This window comes from Tachysurus fulvidraco, chromosome 11 (assembly GCF_022655615.1).
Source record: "Tachysurus fulvidraco isolate hzauxx_2018 chromosome 11, HZAU_PFXX_2.0, whole genome shotgun sequence".
Lineage (NCBI taxonomy): Eukaryota > Metazoa > Chordata > Actinopteri > Siluriformes > Bagridae > Tachysurus > Tachysurus fulvidraco.
Genome location: NC_062528.1, coordinates 5,696,915 through 5,716,098, shown reverse-complemented (window position 1 = coordinate 5,716,098; position 19,184 = coordinate 5,696,915). Strand labels below are relative to the sequence as shown.

The following is a 19,184-nucleotide window of genomic DNA, read 5'->3' as shown; positions in this document are numbered from 1 at the left end:
CAGTCACTCAAGCGGAGCGCTTACTAAAGTCACACAGATTTTTGTAACTCAGTGCACACACAAGGCGCACCGGATTATTAGGCGCACGGCCGATTTTTGAGAAAATTTAAGGCTTTTAGGTGCGCCTTATAGTGCGGAAAATACCGTACTTAAATATCGCTCACATTATTCATGCGTGTTTATTTTGTTTTGCCATATTATTAGAGCATTAAAAGGTTTGTTATTTCTGGAACTTTCCACCAGAACACACTAAATTCAAGGTGACATTATTGAAAGGTTTGGATTCAACAGATTCAATTCAAGTAAACAGTAAAATAGTCTAATATAAGAATTTAGTCTTCTCTGGTCTAAAGAAATGTACGAAGTGACCCGAATCACTTTTCACCCGAACCCGACATGCACATATATATATTTTTTAAGAAAGACCCAACCCGAGACAAACCCGGAAAAATTAGAGCCGAGTCCGACCCGAACCGTTTGGCAATTTCTTGTAACAGGACTGGACCCGAATGTTGCACACACCGATGCAGCCCTGCATGCACCAGTCGGACAGAAACGTAACCGCTACTGTGTGGATTCAAAATTGATTGACAGGTCTGTTTCAACACGATGTCGCAAGCGGTCTTGGCAAACAGAGGAGAGGTTGGAAAAGGACTCAAGTCGATGCACACACGTGAAATACAGTAGTTCAGGTCTTCTCGGGTCCTCTGGGACCCGATGCCGCTATTATTAGACCCGACCCGTGTCCGAGGCACACGTGAAACTTTTAGACCTGAACCCGCTCGGGTCTCAGGTCGGACCTTGGGTTTTCGGATCTAAGTGGCCCGTGAAGACCTCCACTCAAACATCACATACTGCACTTCATACCTCAGGCGATGTTGCAAAAGTGTGTGTGTAGCATGTGTGTGAGTCTGTGCACGAGTGTGTGTAGCTAGGAGTGTGTGTATGTATGAGTGTGTGTATGTGTGTAGCTATGAGTGTGTGTATGTGTGTGTGTGTATGTGTGTAGCTATTAGTGTGTTTGTGTGTAGCTATGAGTGTGTGTATGTGTGTAGCTGAGTGTGTGTATGTGTGTAGCTATGAGTGTGTGTATGTGTGTGTATGTGTGTAGCTATGAGTGTGTGTATGTGTGTGTATGTGTGTAGCTATTAGTGTGAGTATGTGTGTTGCTATTAGTGTGTATGTGTGTTGCTATTAGTGTGTGTATGTGTGTAGCTGAGTGTGTGTATGTGTGTAGCTATGAGTGTGTGTATGCGTGTAGCTATGAGTGTGTGTATGCGTGTAGCTATGAGTGTGTGTATGTGTGTAGCTGAGTGTGTGTATGTGTGTCGCTGAGTGTGTGTATGTGTGTAGCTATGAGTGTGTGTATGTGTGTAGCTATGAGTGTGTGTATGTGTGTAGCTATGAGTGTGTGTATGTGTGTAGCTATGAGTGTGTGTATGTGTGTAGCTATGAGTGTGTGTATGTGTGTGTGATACAGCAGTAGGATGAATACCAGTTTATACACAGTGGTGTGTGTATGAGTGTGTGTATTTGTGTATGTGTGTAGCTATGAGTGTGTGTATGTGTATGTGTGTAGCTATTAGTATGTGTATAGCTATGAGTGAATGTATGTGTGTGATACAGCAGTATGATGAATACCAGTTTATACACAGTGTGTGTGTGTGTGTGTGTGTGTGTGTGTGTGTGTGTGTGTATGTGTGTATATGTTTGTGTAATACAGCAGTATGATGAATACCAGTTTATACACAGTGGTGTGTGTGTGTGTGTGTGTGTGTGTGTGTGTGTGTGTGTGTAATACAGTAGTATGATGAATGCCAGTTTATACACAGTAGTGTGTGTGTGTGCGTGTGTGTATACAGTATGTGTAATACAGTAGTATGAGGAATACCAGTTTATACACAGTGTGTGTGTGTGTGTGTGTGTGTGTATGTATGTATGTATGTATGTGTGTGTATGTGTGTGATACAGCAGTATGATGAATACCTGTGTATACACAGTGGTGTGTGTGTGTGTGTGTGTGAGAGAGAGAGAGATACAGCAGCATGATGAATACCAGTGTATACACAGTGGTGTGTGTGTGTGTGTGTGTGTGTGTATATGTGTGTGTGTGTGTGTGTGTGTGTGTGTGTGATACAGCAGCATGATGAATACCAGTTTACACACAGTGACGTTAAAGGGGTGAAATGACGCAGCTTTGTTTACACTTAACAACACTAACTAGTGCAACTGTAATCAGTTTGTATGAAACATTTCATTTGTAAACAAACCCCTTTTTAAAAAGGAATCCCTAAAATCAGTGCGAAATTATTAGTCATAAACGTGAAACACCTGCGTGTCATTGCGTGTAAAATCGTGTCATAACAAACTGTCCAACAATGACGTTCACTGATCCATAAACATGTTAGCATAAAAGTTTCACACTTAAATAAACACTAAGAAATGACGTTAAAATGTACCTCTGGAAAGTAGAGATAACCCCTAAAAGGCACGGCTTCTTGTGCTGTAAAGAAAAGCCACTTTAGGTGTAGGACAAGCCGTGTGTTCCTCTGCAGTGTTCGTGTTGTTGCTGCTGCTGCTGCTGCTGCTGAGGCTGAGGACGTGTTTTGGGGTGTTTCATGTAATTGAGCAGAAATCATCCTGCGCTTCATCTACACTGACTGACATCTGTGTCCTCCAATCAGAGAAAGGGTCAGCCTAGCAACACCGCTATGATTGGTCAATTTGAGATAAAAAAAAAAATCAGTTCGATGTCTCTGAAACCACCCACGCGCGAGGAACGCCAACGTTTTCTTTTCTATGGAAGGCCAAACGGGTCGCGGGGTACCAATTTAGTTCATCTCTTGTTACAGTTAAATTGATGGCTAACCCTAACCCTAACCCTACTTTTAATGTGTTGTGTAGCTATGAAAATCTAAGAAAACATGCATTCATATCTGGAAAAAAAGATTTTCATTTTCCAAGGTCTGTGGTGATGATTGCTGCATTTTGCTAAGTAACACGGTTACGATTAACGCATACACAAAATCTGGTCATTCATGCTAATATGACAAGGACATTAAAGGTGCACAATGTTTGAAAGCCAATGTTGACATTTGAAATCACCAAAACAAACACGCCCCTAACCCAAATGGGTGTCACACCTGTTGTGATAGCTCCGCCCCACACATACATACGCAACCCAGGCAACTATTATGGCGGAACCTGTTGGGGCAGCTGGCCGAGGGTATATTTTTATCAATAAATTAACTCAATGAGTAATACTATGGTAATACAAATGTGTGTTTGTAGTACTGTGTGTTGTACCGTGAAAGGTTTAGCTCCGTTTCAAGTGGAAGACGACGTTCAACACCTAGAACCCGAGGCAGAGGTCAGTGTCAATGTTTCAATAGCTTTCGGCTAATGTCAGACATGCGCACTGAACACTCTCTCTGCCGCATATTAACAAGACACGCCCCTTCCTGCTAATTGGCTACATGTTTGTTTTGTTTTTTGGTCCGTCACTCTGTAGTCAATATCGTAATGAGATTGAAGATCATAGAATCCAGATAAAGAGTTCTGTTGAATTTACTCCAAATTCAATACTGTTCAAATTACGTGGTATAATATGGAGTTGCTGGCGTTGACATTACAGAACTTTTCAATATATTTGTTTCTCTCCAATTGAAAACCTCCAGGAGTTCTGGCTTTTTCAGCTATGAACCTATATAGCTTCTTGTATCCGTATGATTGACGGACTGTAAGATGTTGTATTTTATTCTAAAATACCCATGATATTCTTGCCAGATCGATGCTAGTTCCAAGTGATGGGGAACCCTGACTGTTATCTGATGTTAACTGAACCACAGAAACAAAAATATCTATCTTTTTATTTCACCCCTGCCAAGCATGTTGTGGAATGGTGATACTGTACCTTAGGATTGGCCACAAAAACTTCCTTGTTATCTGTTTTATTGCTATTGCATGCATCTCTCTGGTTCTTCTTGCCAGAGTGATTGCTAGCATAGCAAGAAGGCAGTCTATAGATAAATGTATTTCAGTTTAGCATACTCTATGTGCTCATAAAGAAAGGACCCAAGGGGATCTAACACAAGGGTGAAGTCCTAGGCTTGGTGGACGAAGGTGCCTCAGTTCCTTCAGAATATCTGTGAGACACCATCCAATATGCTGCAGTGCACTCTTGCAATTGCTGGTCCACATACTTTTAGCTTAGATGGAGATCGTCCCTTGTGTAGCCAGTCCCGGTGAATGGTAATTTAGTGCAAAAATTTTTATTACCTGAGAGCATACTAGCACCGTTTACTGAGAAATTGTTAATTCGATAGCATTTCTAGTATTGTTTGTTTCTGCATTTCCCTCTGAAAGGCCAACCCCACAGGTGTACGATCCCTGGCTGAGAGTGCCAAATGATACCATCTATTTAAGACAACACATCTTGCAGAGGAAGAAGCTTTCAGTCTATCAGCGAGATCAGCGGGACAGGGCCAAAACGCAGGACTCTGTGGTCTGTTTGTTGAACTGTGTGCAACACTGGCAGAATCAACAGAACAGGTGTTGGTCCAGTGTGAACTGCTGTGTCAGGATAAACAGTCAAATGAGTCATATTGGCCTTATCAAGAGGTCAAACTGTGCCTTGTGAAACTCATGTGCTGCTTTCACAGTGCATCCTCTGCAACATTGTGCCTTTCTGGTAACCAAGTAGCTCTCTGTTAGACTAATCACCTGTAGGACACATGAGTAATTTCTGTGCAAGGAGAAAAACACCATCTGATCTCAAGCCACTCTGATGGACATGCTGCTACAACATTATACTTGCAGACTAGAGTGTGCTGGTTCTGAAAGTTCTTCATGTTCTCCAACATTCAAAGGGACTACTATTAAAGCTATATAGCAAGTTTTGTATAGTCTGTTACATTTTGGACATCAGAGCAGACAGCATTTTTCGTATATACTAGCTTCATCTAAGGAACGTTTTTACAGCATGCATGGAGACTGAGCATCACAGTGTGTGTAAGGAGCGTCAGCATATTTACCTTTACATTCGTGCCATTTGCCAGACACCCTTATCCACAGAGACTTAGAGCAGTGCTTTGAAGTCATTATCAATGAATACATCAATAGTGGTTCACAAAATCACAGACTACCTTCACTCTGTTGGGAGGTAATATATTATTTGAAGATAGCAAGTGACTCTGCTTAGACATCTAGGGGAAGTTCATTCCACCACCTAAGTGCCAGAATAGAGAAGAGTCTTAGTGCGTAATTTCCTTGTAACCTGAGAGATGGTGGGTCCAGATGAACAGTACTGCAGGATCGGAAAGAGAGTAATGCAGTGTGAGGTGTGATAAGTGCTTTGAGGAAAGTGGGTGCTGGTCCGTTTTTTGTTTCAGTTGAAGAGTGCGATAGTGACCAGTGGCAAAACTGACAGGATGAGACGCAGTGGTAGAGTCCCAAAATGACAAGGGACTGAACAAGCACCTGAGTGTCTTATGTGGATAGAAATGAACGAATTCTTCCAATATTGCAAAGGAGGAATTGACATGAACATGGCAGATTAGCAATGTGAGGAAAGGACAGTTGATTGTCCATGGCTACCCCACGGTGGCATGCTGTTGGTAGCTAAGAAGGTGCGTTTTAAGATCTTGTCCAGGAAGATCACAAGATCCTGACATGGGGATGAGTCACCTGAGATGAACTCCAATTCAGTTTTGCTAGGATTAAATTTCAGCTAATCTCATCACAAATGCCCTCCATGATGAGATGTCTGCCAAACATTTAAGGAAGGAGAATCAGATCTTGGGCTATGTTAAGGACGCCATTGAAAGGCATTAGTTTTCACTTTATGTGGCTTTACTTCTAACATGACTAAGCCATATCCAATATGTATTGGAAACGGATGATTTCGCAAAGTAGTTATTATCTAATTGAATAATAAGATGTTGATAGGAGTCTATCACCAGCTTCGGAACGCAGGTTACCTGTAGCTGTCACAAAATGTTAGGAAGATCACTAGAAGAGTTTTAAAAGGTCTGACATTTGCGCAAGGCAAAAAGAATCAAAGAAATGTTAACCATAAACAGGTGTTCATTGCAAAACACTAGTATAAACTATGGACAGCATGTGACGTGTATGCACATCCCACAGATGCTCCACCGGACTGAGACCTGGGGTGAAGAAGACGGTTGTTTTGGAGATGCTCTGACCCAGTCATCTAGCCATCACACTTTGGCTGTTGTCAAAGTCACTCAGATTCTCATTGTTCCATTTCAAAACACATAAACTTCAAGAACTGACTGTTGACTTGCTGCCTTACAGGTGCATCTCAATAAATTAGAATGTTGACGAAAAGTTAATTTATTTCAGTAATTCAACTCAAATAGTGAAACTCGTGAAACTTCAATACCTTTCCATGACATTCTAACTTATTGAGATGCACCTGTATAATTACATTTACGGTATTTAGCAGACACCCTCATCCAGAGTGACTTACAACTGAGCAACTGAGGGTTAAGGGCCTTGCTCAGGGGCCCAGCAGTGGCAGCTTGGTGGACCTGAGGTTCGAACACATGACCTTCCGATCAGTAGCCCAACACCTTAACCACTGAGCTACCACATCCCCCGATGAGCTATATATCCCATCCCTTGATAGGCAGCACTGTAAGATAATCAGTATTACTCGCTTCACCTGTCAGTGGTTTGATCTTGAAACACAAAAAACTATTTATTATTTTATGCTGGAATAAAACCTGACATAGCATACTATCAGTGATGGGATAATGTTTCCTCCCCAAAACATATAAATTTCCAATGACATCACATTTTTATTCTATTTTATTTATAGTACTCTAAGTAATCTACTAACATAATACAGTGTTAGTGGATTGTCCTCCATGCAAGTCCCTGTGAAAGAGCAGATACTATATAAAGGATAACTTATATTGTAAACCTGTAATGTAAACCCGATTTGCTTTGCAGCTGGTCAGAGCTGCTGTTATAGAAAGAGATGTGATGTTATAGGAAAATATACACATCAGGGTAATATGGTGCTATTACTGTCATCTACCCTTAGGGTTACAGTTGGGGTTGTTATTATTATTGACCCACAACAGCATCTACATTAAAAGGTTTTACTCCGTTTATACCTCAGCAATAAACCAGTACAATATGTCATGATTTTTAACGGGTAACAGTTTTATTTAACACCCACAAGACAAGTTAGTCCATGTTATCACACACTACTGACACTAAACACACAGTTGTCCTATTTAATTTACATAAAGTAAAATACTGATTAAACCTGTATTGTTGTGTAATCGTGGGTTTTGTGTATGTGCGTGTGTGTGTTTTACTGTATGCCTTCATTTTATCGTGGTGATGTATGATTATAATATGTCCCTTAAATGGAAAATAAAGGAACTAATTATAAATATTAATTCAGTGACGTTGACTGTGATGAATACATGGCTACGACATATCCTATGCATTTCACCAACATTGCCTACAAAAGCCACAATGGTTTAAAAATAGAAATGAACCTCTCTAATGCTGTTTTCATAACTTAATTTACCCTGCAGTTGAATGTTATACTATTATGCTCTTCTTTCAGCACTCGACAACTAGTGAATTGAACCCCAGATAAAATAAATAAAAAAATAAATTAGAGCGCCCGCTCGTGGTCGTTATAATTAAGGAAGCAGATCTCGCTCTAGGTCGAAAACATTTCATCACAAACTCTTAAAGGTTGCTGTGCAATTGAACTGCCTTCATTCAAATAATCTGTGACAAGATTTACAAATCACTAAAAATGAAAAAAAATAAAATAAAAAAATAAGTATTGTGGGGAAGAAAAAACACGAATATATTTAATGTTAAACTATGACGGTATAAACATACAAAGTATAAAAGAAGAAACAGCAGGTCCACAAACAAAATAAGAAAACATCCAGCATCGAGCTGATTATTTATTTCTATTTATAAGATACATGGCTAGATATTAAAATTCCATAAATAACAATCGATTCTTATATAATAGACACTGGCCTCCCTCGTCCATAAACTTCTCCAAGACAGCTTTAATGAAGTTCTTTTGCTGGCATGTCATCACATTCATTAATATGATAGACTATAAAATATACAACTGCACAAAAAGATACACAAAAATGATGAATAAAAACCCCAACAATCCCATAACCTTTTTAAAATCAGTAGTGATAACAGTATACGACAAGGAGCAGTAACCACACATTAATCGACTTGGGACTGTTGTGGAGTTGTTGATAATCCTTTGAATAAAACAGAGTGCAAATTATGAATGACGATGAACGATGTTTGTTGGAAACTACACGCTGTCCAGAAACAAAATCGGACCTAAAATCGACACTTGTTTCCACTTTATATTAATTTTATGAATTTGCATGGCTTTTTTTTTTTTAGGTATAGAAGACACCTATTATCTAATGACATTACTGAAATAAGAAATAAAACATAACAGCATCACTATATCTGTCTGTTCACATATTAAAAGAATATTCAAGCATTATTTCAACCAAATCACAAATTGTGTTATCTGTAGCTCACGAACGTTAACCCGAGACAGAGAGTCTGTCGTTAGAAACGAACAGAAAGTCTCTTTACACTAAATTCCATCGGTAGAATCGTTCAGATCAGCAAATTCGGTTCTAAATTTATCATAATAACTTGTGATTATCACTTTGCCACTGTAAACATGGACATGCCCATCAGAATAATTGCTTACAATTAGCATTGCTTAGGTGTTGATCGTCACATCTGAAGACGATCATCCTTATCGTGTACGAGTATTGCATTTAGCAGCATAATTCAGCTACTGTTTCTAATTTTTTTTCCCCAGTACAGATAATTTGCCTAATATATGATTGTCTGCAGTAATATAGAGAAATAGAGATTAGGATACCAAATGCTGGAGTATTCCCTTCGTACATGTGATCAGAATACAGCTGAAAATCACAAAAAGGCAGTTACTTTTCATAAAGTGGCTTTTATAATCTATGTTAGGTTTTTATTGCGTCTGAAAAGCTGCAGCGAATCCCTACCTCCTATCACTCAGGCATATAAACGCTTTCAGAAGCCAGAGGTAATGACGAGAAACTGAAAAAGAATGAGCTATTGCTTGAGATAATTCTACGATAGTAAAATTATCTTGACAGATTTGTGATAAGACTTGTTTAGAGACTAAAGCATCACTTTGTAAACCTGAGAGCCATTTTACTTTGTGGTTCTTTGTTGCTAAGTAACGTATTATATTACGGCGATAAACTGTAGGAGAGCTTCACCGCTTGTGGCCTCCTGTAGTATAATACTGTTAAAGCTCTTGTCGACTTCCCCTCATGGTTCAGAAGCGTGTACGAGTATTACTTTGGCCATTTGCGGCACAAAATAGAGTAGAATGATAATAAAATAACAAAAGATTTGTTGTTGTTTTGTATTTTTTTTTTACCCGGAAATAGAAATAGAGAATTTATGATGCTCCAGGTTCACATTTAGATGCAGCATAATTAATTCAATTCAAATTCTGTTTTGAAATTTCAACTCTATTAGATTGCAATGCCTCGTGGGTAAGTTCTGTATTCAAATCAGTAGTAAGCTTTTTTTAATTTTTCATCGTAAGTTAGTCTACTTTAGTGTTCTTTTTTCCTTTAGGATTAAATAATAAAAAATAAAAAAAAGGTCCATTTTGTTCAGAATCAGATTTAAAACCACACGCTCCTTTTACCTCAGAGTCAGATTTAAAACCACACACTCCTTTTACCTCAGAGTCAGATTTAAAACCACACACTCCTATCAGCCTTTTCTGCTACTTCCGTCACAAACGGTGATGTGTAAAAAGAAGATGAAAGGATATTCCAACCAGGCCATGTCGAAAAGTGGAAAATGACCCGAGTGAGCTGTTCTCTGTTCACAAGTCATTTACATGAAACAGGTATGTTATTCTCCATGAAATCTTTGAGCTTGGTGGGGTAGTCGGTCATCACGCCGGTGGCCCCGAGGTCAAACGCTCTTTTAAAATCTTCTTCATCGTTCAGCACCCACACATAGGTCTGTGTTCAAAAACACGGCAAATATCTGACTTTAATTAATTAGTTCATTTTTCCATTTGCATAAATTGGCTATGAACAAACTTCCTGGGATTTTTTATATCTCTCTTTTTTATTAGATTTCTCACCTGTATTCCACGAGCTTTTAGATGGTCAAACAGAGCTTTTCTCATGAGAAGGCTGATAAAGTAGGAAAATACAGCCAGACACAGGCACAACCATTGGGTGCAAGTACACCAGTGTGTGTGTGTGTGTGTGTGTGTGTGTGTGTGTGTGTGTGTATGTGTGTATGTGTGTGTGTGTGTGTGTGTGAGTGTGAGTGAGTGTGAGAGAGAGAGAGAGAGAGAGAGATCAAAGAGGTCAGCAGAAATACATTTCAGGTCATTAACCTAATGTAATAGACACAGGCTCTGTAAATATTTTGCCGAGATTGAACTTACGTGTCTGCCATCCAGGTGATGAAGCGTTCACCCCGTGTCATCCTTCTGGGGTCTCGGATTCTAAAGAAAAACATGGAAATTAAAAGCAGCCCGAGTCTTTAAATCAATCATCGACTGTGAAGCATAAAGACAACTGTTTATTGGTTGTTGCTCATAACAACACCATTTTCTCACTCATTTTCCTTCTAATACAGAGCAACATTTATACATTTGCACAGCAAAGGTCAAAGATTTGGCAAATATGGTGCTACTCAAGGAGAGACTTGAGGTGCATTTGTTTTCCAATTATTTGCAAAAAAAAAGTCACATAAAAAAATGATACACAAAAACTTCTCCAAAGAGAATTAAGAAGCCCTGAGATTTTATAGAAAACTATACAGCAGTGTGTTTCCCCATCAAAAATGTAGAGAATGTAGAGCTAAGAAACAATATTTATATTTATAATATATATATTATATAGCCCTTTATATGGCTTAGAAGTCAGTTAAAATGTGAGAAAGTGTTCAGGTCAGAAAACTAAATGTAATATTATTATTATTATTATTATTAGTATTATTATTATTATTATTATTATTATTATTATTATTATTATTGTTATTATTATTATTATTATTATTATTATTATTATTATTATTATTATAGTTAAAATAACTATTATTAAAATAATTATTATTATTAATAATAATAATAATAATAATAATAATAATAATAATAAATAATAATAATAATAATAATAATAATGTGTTATATGTAGTAGTTGTAGTACTCTACACTCCCTGACAAAAGTCTTGTCACCTATGCAAGTTGTAGGAACAATAATTAACTAACAAATAACAACTTCTAGTTGATAATTTTTTTAATCAGAAGTGGCTTATATGAAAGGCAAAGGCCTCTAGATTATGCTTATTTTACCAAATTAAACTCTTATCATGCCTTGGTTTTTAATTATTTAACTAGGACAGAAAGCTCAGGGAGTTTAGAGTGTAGTAATACAGTATCAGTAATTATATCAATAATAAATGTATTAATAGATTAACAATTAAATAAATGTGCTATTTTGTAATATATACAAAAATTATTTTAAACAAATAAGCAATTGTTAATATTAAATGTGATAACGTATACAGTATATTAGTACAGTGAAAAATACAGAAACATTTGACATGTTCCTCACTTGAAAGTAATAGAAGGCATGGGGATCTCCAAGAACTGCTCCTTAAGGGGTACAAAGGGCAGGAGCCCGGTGTAGAAAAGCCCCACGAGGAGTAGCACCCTGGGTAAGCTGAAGAGCAAAGGGATCCGAGGATTCTACCAAAGAAAGAGGAAAACAGCATTTTTTACATTATATATTATATATATGTATGTATGTGCAACCACAAAAACAAAAATAAACAAATAAACAAACAAACAAACAAACAAAAAAACAAAAAAACAGATTTAAAAGGAAAAAAAAAGGCATTAGCTATAACCTCAGAGAAGCAACTGTTTTTGCTTATCAATCTATGACGCGTTATAAGGCCATCTCCAAACTATTGGAAATTCAAAATATTTTATTGAGAAAGACTGTTTACATCTTAGGTGTGGAAGGAGGGCATGGCTTTGGATCCAGAGGTCATGGGAAACTTACAGTTATTATTAAGACAACAATAAACTAAACTAAACTTTGAACCAGAACATTCTTGAGACAAATCTGTCCAGGAGCTTAAGCTGCGCCAAAATTGGGTCAGGCAAAAGGACAATGATCCCAAAATCACCAGCAAATCTAATTGGCTGAAGCAGGAAAAAAAAGATCAAGGTGTTTGTATCAGGCCTCAACCCCTTCGAGATGCTGTGGTAAAAACCCACATACCTTCAAACGTCAATGAACTAAAGCAATGTTGTAAAGAAGAGCAGGAGTTATTGGTGCTAAAGGTAGTTCTACATGTTATTGGATTATTGGGTGTACTTATTTTCTCCCACTTGGTTTCTGAATGGGACACGGTCGCCTCACACCTCCAGGGTTGGGGGTTCGATTCCCGTCTCCGCCTTGTGTGTGTGAAGTTTGAATGTTCTCCCCATGCCTGCATGGTACTGTAGGTTGATTGGCATCTCTGGAAAATTGTCCGTAGTGTGTGAGTGTGTGAGTGAATGAGTGTGTGTGCCCTGCGATGGGTTGGAACTCCGTCCGGGGTGTATCCTGCCTTGATGCCCGATGACGCCTGAGATACAGTAGGCACAGGCTCCCTGTGACCCGAGAAGTTCGGATAAGGGGTAGAAAATGAATGAGTGAACGAATGAATGGTTTCTGAATGTTGGCTTTTTTAAGGAAAATGAATTGAAATCTGATGTTTTTTGTTGTCACCTGAGATGATTTGTTTATGAAGACCATGCAATTGTTATTTAATACCTAATGCATAAAAAAAGAGGTTGCACTTTTCTTTGTCTCATGACTGTAGTAGAATAAAGTCAAAAAGCCTTACAGCGTTGGATCTTACCTCTTTGTAGCATTTCTTAACTATCTGGTCACTGGAGTTACCCCATACAGTCAGCTGCTCCCGATTATATTCAATGACCAGCTCAGAGACCTTTGGGAACAATACAGCATCATCCAGTCATGACCTGTTCTGATTAGACGTTCATCGAGGCATATCTTATTTGTGGTGTTGCAGCAGCAGTTTGCGAGTGAGGGAACACAGACCTTCCTGATGAGTGTGTCATCGTTGACTTTGATGTCGATGTTAATGGGGGTCTTTGGGAAAGCCTCAAATACATCTTTCAGCAGTGGGATGTTTTTATCCTCACCTCCTTCCACAAAGCACTCTGCGATACAGACAAGTATACGATATACAAGATACAATACTCTCCAGAATTTTTGGCCCCCCTTCATAAAACAAAGTAATAAAGATTACACGATAATTTAAGTTTTCCACTTCAACAAAAATAAAATAAAATAAATAAATAAATAGAATTTTCTCTTAGAAACAACTCTAATTATACATCAAATGATTTCTAATTTTCTGACCTCATTATATAAAACTCCTCATTATGTACACTTAAAAACATGCATATTTTTGCCAGTCAAACCAACACACATATCCAAGGAGCTTATTGTGTACTTTAGGAAGAAGAGAGGTAACACACATTCACTTATTCACATTAAAAGGATGATGGTTGAATGCGTTTCCAGCTTCAAGTTCCTGGGGATTCACATATCCGAGGACTTGTCTTGGTTCAATAACGCTTACAGACTGATTAAGAGGGGGGCTTTCCAGTCCCTCTTCTTCCTGGGATTGTTGAGGAAGAACCAGCTTTCTTCTGCTATCTTGGAGAACTTCTACTGCTGTGCAGTTGAATCCTAATCAGCTGTATTGCAGTTTGGTACAGGAATTGCTCTATTACTACAGAGGGTGGTGAAAAAGTGCCCAGCGCATTATTGGGACGCCAATTCCTGCCATTGTGGACAGCCAGAGGAAGCAGTGTCTGCGTAAAGCTTGCAGCATCTTCAAGGACACCTCTCACTCAGCCCATAAACTGTTATATATATATATATATATATATATATATATATATTAGTGTGTGTGTGTGTTTATTTATGTATATCTGTACATCTGTCTATACTTATACGTTGGATCTAATCTAATCTTACACAGCAGAGATGACAGGAGGATTAATACAGCTGCTGAAGTCCTGGCCACTCACCTCGCTTGAAACTCACACCAAGCTTACACAAGTAAGGTGGAAGTTCCTAAAGGAAAATTCACAAACACAAAACACACACTGCATTCTTATTACATACATAAGCACATTTCTATCAGGAAATATTAACTGGAAATGCAAACGATTCACTGCAATATTGACAGTACGACAGGAGAGCATATAAAGAGTTAAAATCTTCCACTCACGGCATATACGACATCTGAAATGCTGGTGCTAACTCCGGTCGACCTCTTCAGGTTAAAGTCATGCAACACCACCACCTGCTCATCCTTGGTCAGATGACAGTCCAGCTCCAGCATGTCAGTTCCGAGCTGTACGGCACTACAAATGGAAAACATGAACGAACGGTTCAGAGACATATGATAGATAGAAGACAGGAAGCTTGAGGATCACTTAAAGGTGTTTGTTAAATATCCATACAACTAGTGAATCGTGACCGGTGAAGAAACTCACTGCCTGAAGGCTGCCATGGTGTTCTCCAGGTTCTCACCTGCACCTGTGGTCGAGGACACAAGACCGATAAACATACAACTTATGAGTAAAGTGAAGTGATATCAGCTGAAGTTACAGGGCTCTCAAGTGTCACGCATTGAGAGTGACAGTCACTCATTTGAGTCATTTGGGACTATTTATCATATATTTAATAAGCCGCAGCACCCAAAATGTATCTGTCCGCACTGCTGTCTCTATGGAACCGGGCAGGAATCAAGCGCGTCTCCGCTGGAGTTCTTAGTCGAGCCTGACACTCATCAGCCAATCAAAAAAAAAAGAGGCTACACAATAGCCAATCAGAAAATAGCACTATTATATCTGGGTAAGATTTAACTCAACAACCAATGAAAAAAAAAAGCAAATCCAGGAATTGTTCAGCATCATCCTCGTTCACCCACAGAGAAAACCACTGGAGCTGCGAGCATCACATTGAGCACTGAGTAAGTTATGATCTCCTGTTGTAATGTTAGAACAAACTCACAACATGTTTGACACAAACAATGACATTTTGACAGTTTGTTAGAGAAGTTTCCCAGATAATCAGCATCAGTTTTTCATGAGTGTCTGTAACATAGCCAACAGTTTTACAGCCGGTTCACTGACAACACCTGCTCAGAACAAGTAGTCTAGGCCAGTGGTTCTTAAACTGGGGGCCCTGAGATGGTGCCAGGGGGCCTCGGTTCACTAAAAACACCAGCTCAGAACAACAAGTCTAGGCCAGTGGTTCTTAAACTGGGGGCCCTGAGATGGTGTCAGGGGGCCTCGGTTCACTAAAAACACCAGCTCAGAACAACAAGTCTAGGCCAGTGGTTCTTAAACTGGGGGCCCTGAGATGGTGTCAGGGGGCCTCGGTTCACTAAAAACACCAGCTCAGAACAACAAGTCTAGGCCAGTGGTTCTTAAACTGGGGGCCCTGAGATGGTGTCAGGGGGCCTCGGTTCACTAAAAACACCAGCTCAGAACAACAAGTCTAGGCCAGTGGTTCTTAAACTGGGGGCCCTGAGATGGTGTCAGGGGGCCTCGGTTCACTAAAAACACCAGCTCAGAACAACAAGTCTAGGCCAGTGGTTCTTAAACTGGGGGCCCTGAGATGGTGTCAGGGGGCCTCGGTTCACTAAAAACACCAGCTCAGAACAACAAGTCTAGGCCAGTGGTTCTTAAACTGGGGGCCCTGAGATGGTGTCAGGGGGCCTCGGTTCAATAAAAACACCTGCTCAGAACAAGTAGTCTAGGCCAGTGGTTCTTAAACTGGGGGTCCTGAGATGGTGCCATGGGGCCCCGGTTCACTGAATGCAGGAGTAGGGGGCACCCCCATTGTTGTGTTTGGGTGGAGGGTTGGAGATGTCACTCTACAGAGGGTAGTCCGGGCTGCTGAGCGACCCAAGATCTGTACTTCTCCAGAGTGTCCAAAAGGGCAAAGACAATCACTCTGGACCCCTCGCATCCAGCAGACTCCCTCTTTGAACTTTGCCATCTGGTCGACACTACAGAGCCCTGAGCACCAGAACGACCAGACATAGGAACTGTTTCTTCCCTCAAGCAATCCATCTGTTGAACACTTAACATACGCGGAACACACAACACTCTTCTTACACATTATTTACTTAAAACACATACTATTTATATTTCAATTGCACATTTCACACTTGTACATTTGTACATACAAACTGTATATATTGTATATGTCATTCTGTTACACTGTGGAGCTTCTGTCACTGAAACAAATTCCTCGCATGTGAAAACATACCTGGCAATAAAGCTCTTTCTGATTCTGATTCTGATTTTCTTGCCTGTCTTTAAAACCTGAGAGCCCTGAAGTTAGAAGAAGAAAATTGCACCACAGTCACCATCATTGCAGGTAACTGGGTTAAAGGTCCTATTGCATGAGTTTTAACAACGTCAGAGATTTGATCTATTCTCAGAAATGTACCACAGGTCCATAAAGCACGAGATATAAACAACATCACAACACATGAGAACATTTCTGACCGGATTATTACGACATTCTGAGCGACTGAACGACTCTTTACTGAGATTGTACAAAACAAATGGCTACAAAGACATAATATGAGCACAACTGGACAGCTCACCGCCTCGGTGTGAGATGTGGCGGCTGAGGAAAGTCTCACGTTTCCTGCGATGCAGCAACGAAGGACATTTCAGTAACAAAGCGGATGTAAGCACGTATCCAGTAACCGTGGATAAAACATAGACTACTGTACTCATAGCTATAAGTACTTATAATCAGTCATAAACTAGCACTGCGCGTTATAGCTAAAAAGCTAACAGCTAGATTTCTTGTTAGCTCTGAGGCTAAACACCGGCCGGTAAACAGCTCAGCTGACAGGTCTCCTAACTCAGGGTTGTTTTGTCTATGCGCATTCTGATTGGTTAAGCGGAAATGACACTGCGGTTACTGATTGGCTGAAACGTTTCACAACGCACCAGCCAATCATCGCGTCCGCAGAGTCACAGTCCGCAGAGTCACAGTCAATATCCTGTTCATGTCTTACACACACACACACACACACACACACACACACACACACACACACACACACACACACACACACACACACACACACACACACACACACAGTCATGCATCATATAATATATAATATAATGTATAATATACATTAATCTGATGATTAGATCTTATAAATATTGGCAAATCTTAGATTTCAACTCATTTCTAACATGTGGCACAAAGTAATTTTGGAAATTCAGCAGAAGAAGAAGAAGAAGAAGAAGAAGAAGAAGAAGAGGAAGAAGGGTTTGTGTGTTACATACACATTATAGCACAATAAAATTGTTCTTCACATACTCCAGCTTATAATATGGCCCCTGGCACAGAGAGGGTTAAGGGCCTTGCACTAGAGCCCAACAGTGGCAGCTTGAAACCTTCTGTTCAGTAAGCCGGAGCACTAGGCAATGAACCACTACTACCAACTGTGTGACAGCTGTACAGGTTATTAAGAGTTAATAACCCTTATGTGCACATGTGAACGTTAGCAGTGGACACATTCCTCACCTTCTCCCCGAGGGCTCTGAGGCAGTCCAGGAAACGCTGCCAGAAGTCTTTAAAAAGAGGACGGTCTATCCGTTTCAGACTGTCCTTGGTGCTGGCGTCTATGCTCACGTACAGCTGCGTGACTGGCACCAGGTTCCTGAGACAGACGAACACAATGTAGATAATAAATTAGATAATAACCAATGCGCACTGTGAACACCACACAAGACCTGCCGTTTTGCAGATTAGGCCCTTGTCAAAGCCGCTCACATCCTTATACTCGCACATTTCTCTTGCTTCCAACACATCAACTTTGAGAACAATATGAAAACGTTGAGTATATTCTTCCCCTTACAGGAGCCAGTGTATTATCTCATTACAATGTATGTTACAATGCTGTTCACGTCACCTGTCAGTGGATTTAAATGTTATGTGTGATGTATGAATGTTATGACAATGTAGATGTGATGTCTTTATTTTTTAATTTTTTTTTAAACCTGCCTATGTTATTAGCCTACAGAGATCTTGCGTAGACACAACAAGCACAGCCGTAATCGATCTATATGGGTTTTAATTTTAGCTTGCTAGCTATGGGTACCTTATTTATACAGAAAAAGAAAAAAAGAAAAATATATACTGTATTAGCAAGCAGTTGGTTATGTGTCATGGCTGTCACAGTTGTGCTTGGTTGTTTTTGAATGCTAATAAGAATTCAGCCAGCAAAACAAAAAACATTGAATTATTCAGTAATGACTTTAGGACTGATGTTGGAGCACACGGTGATCAGTGAAGAGCAATGATGAGGCTTATGAGGTTTATGGAGTTTATGTCTATAAGACTCACATTAAAATAATTACCGTATATTTAATGCTTTAAATGAAGTTTTGGTTATCAGCCATGAAGTTAATTAGATCTCTACTCTTTAACACCCCCACCCCCCACCCCCCACATTCCAGTTACCCCCACACACACATACCAGTTTTTACCAGTATGTATATACAGTATATGTATATACACACATACACAATATATATATATATATATATATATTATATATATATATATATATATATATATATATATATATATATATATATATATATATATATATATATATATATACTGTGTATTCCTGGAACTGGTATTCCAGTGGCTTCCCTTGTGCCACTGATTGAATAGCTGTTCTTTCACTCAGGTTATAATGTAACAGATCAATTGTATTGGGCAACTGAGGCTAATGTATTGTATTGCATTGTATTCACAGAGACTTTAACCCAAGAAAAATATTGATTATATAAACGTAATTGACATTTGATCATAGACACATAGGTGTAAAACCACACTCTTTAGATGTGAAATTTTAAGCAATTATGTAATAAACTGTATAACTCGTAATGTCTTCCGGACATAAGTGTCCCAAAGGTCAGTGGATTTGTAACATTCAAAGTTCATTACCAGTCATAAACAAAG

General features: G+C 39.2%; 2 protein-coding genes across 4 annotated transcripts in view; both read right to left on the bottom strand.

Annotated features, from left to right (window-relative positions):
- The window catches only part of ypel2b (yippee-like 2b), a 31,120-nt gene extending 20,561 nt beyond the window's left edge, over positions 1–10,559 (bottom strand). Inside the window, exon 1 of one of the 3 annotated variants that reach the window (XM_047820754.1) lies at positions 10,514–10,559. The gene's annotated coding sequence lies outside the window, so the exon portion shown is untranslated. Of the gene's footprint in view, positions 1–2,459; positions 2,730–10,513 lie in introns of those variants that run through there. The other 2 variants (XM_027136696.2, XM_027136709.2) reach the window with 2 other exon arrangements.
- Positions 7,932–17,093, bottom strand: gdpd1 (glycerophosphodiester phosphodiesterase domain containing 1). Its single transcript, XM_027136680.2, has 10 exons — positions 16,792–17,093; positions 14,663–14,705; positions 14,395–14,530; positions 14,192–14,237; positions 13,191–13,312; positions 12,988–13,077; positions 11,688–11,821; positions 10,514–10,573; positions 10,202–10,253; positions 7,932–10,076 (listed from the first exon to the last, which is right to left on the bottom strand). Exons 1-10 carry the CDS (start codon positions 16,925–16,927, stop codon positions 9,942–9,944), a joined length of 954 nt encoding a protein of 317 aa, XP_026992481.1. The 5' UTR covers positions 16,928–17,093; the 3' UTR covers positions 7,932–9,941.
- Positions 17,094–19,184: the final 2,091 nt, after the last annotated feature.

What these genes read in the sequence shown, in the direction of transcription:
- gdpd1 (XM_027136680.2), bottom strand. Translation starts at nt 16,927, where the DNA reads ATGAGTACAGTAGTCTATGTTTTATCCACGGTTACTGGATACGTGCTT. An exon ending in ATCACCTGGATGGCAGACAC is followed by an intron (nt 10,254 to 10,513) that starts GTAAGTTCAATC and finishes CTACTTTATCAG; the next exon opens with CCTTCTCATGAGAAAAGCTC. An exon ending in TAAAAGCTCGTGGAATACAG is followed by an intron (nt 10,077 to 10,201) that starts GTGAGAAATCTA and finishes TTTTGAACACAG; the next exon opens with ACCTATGTGTGGGTGCTGAA.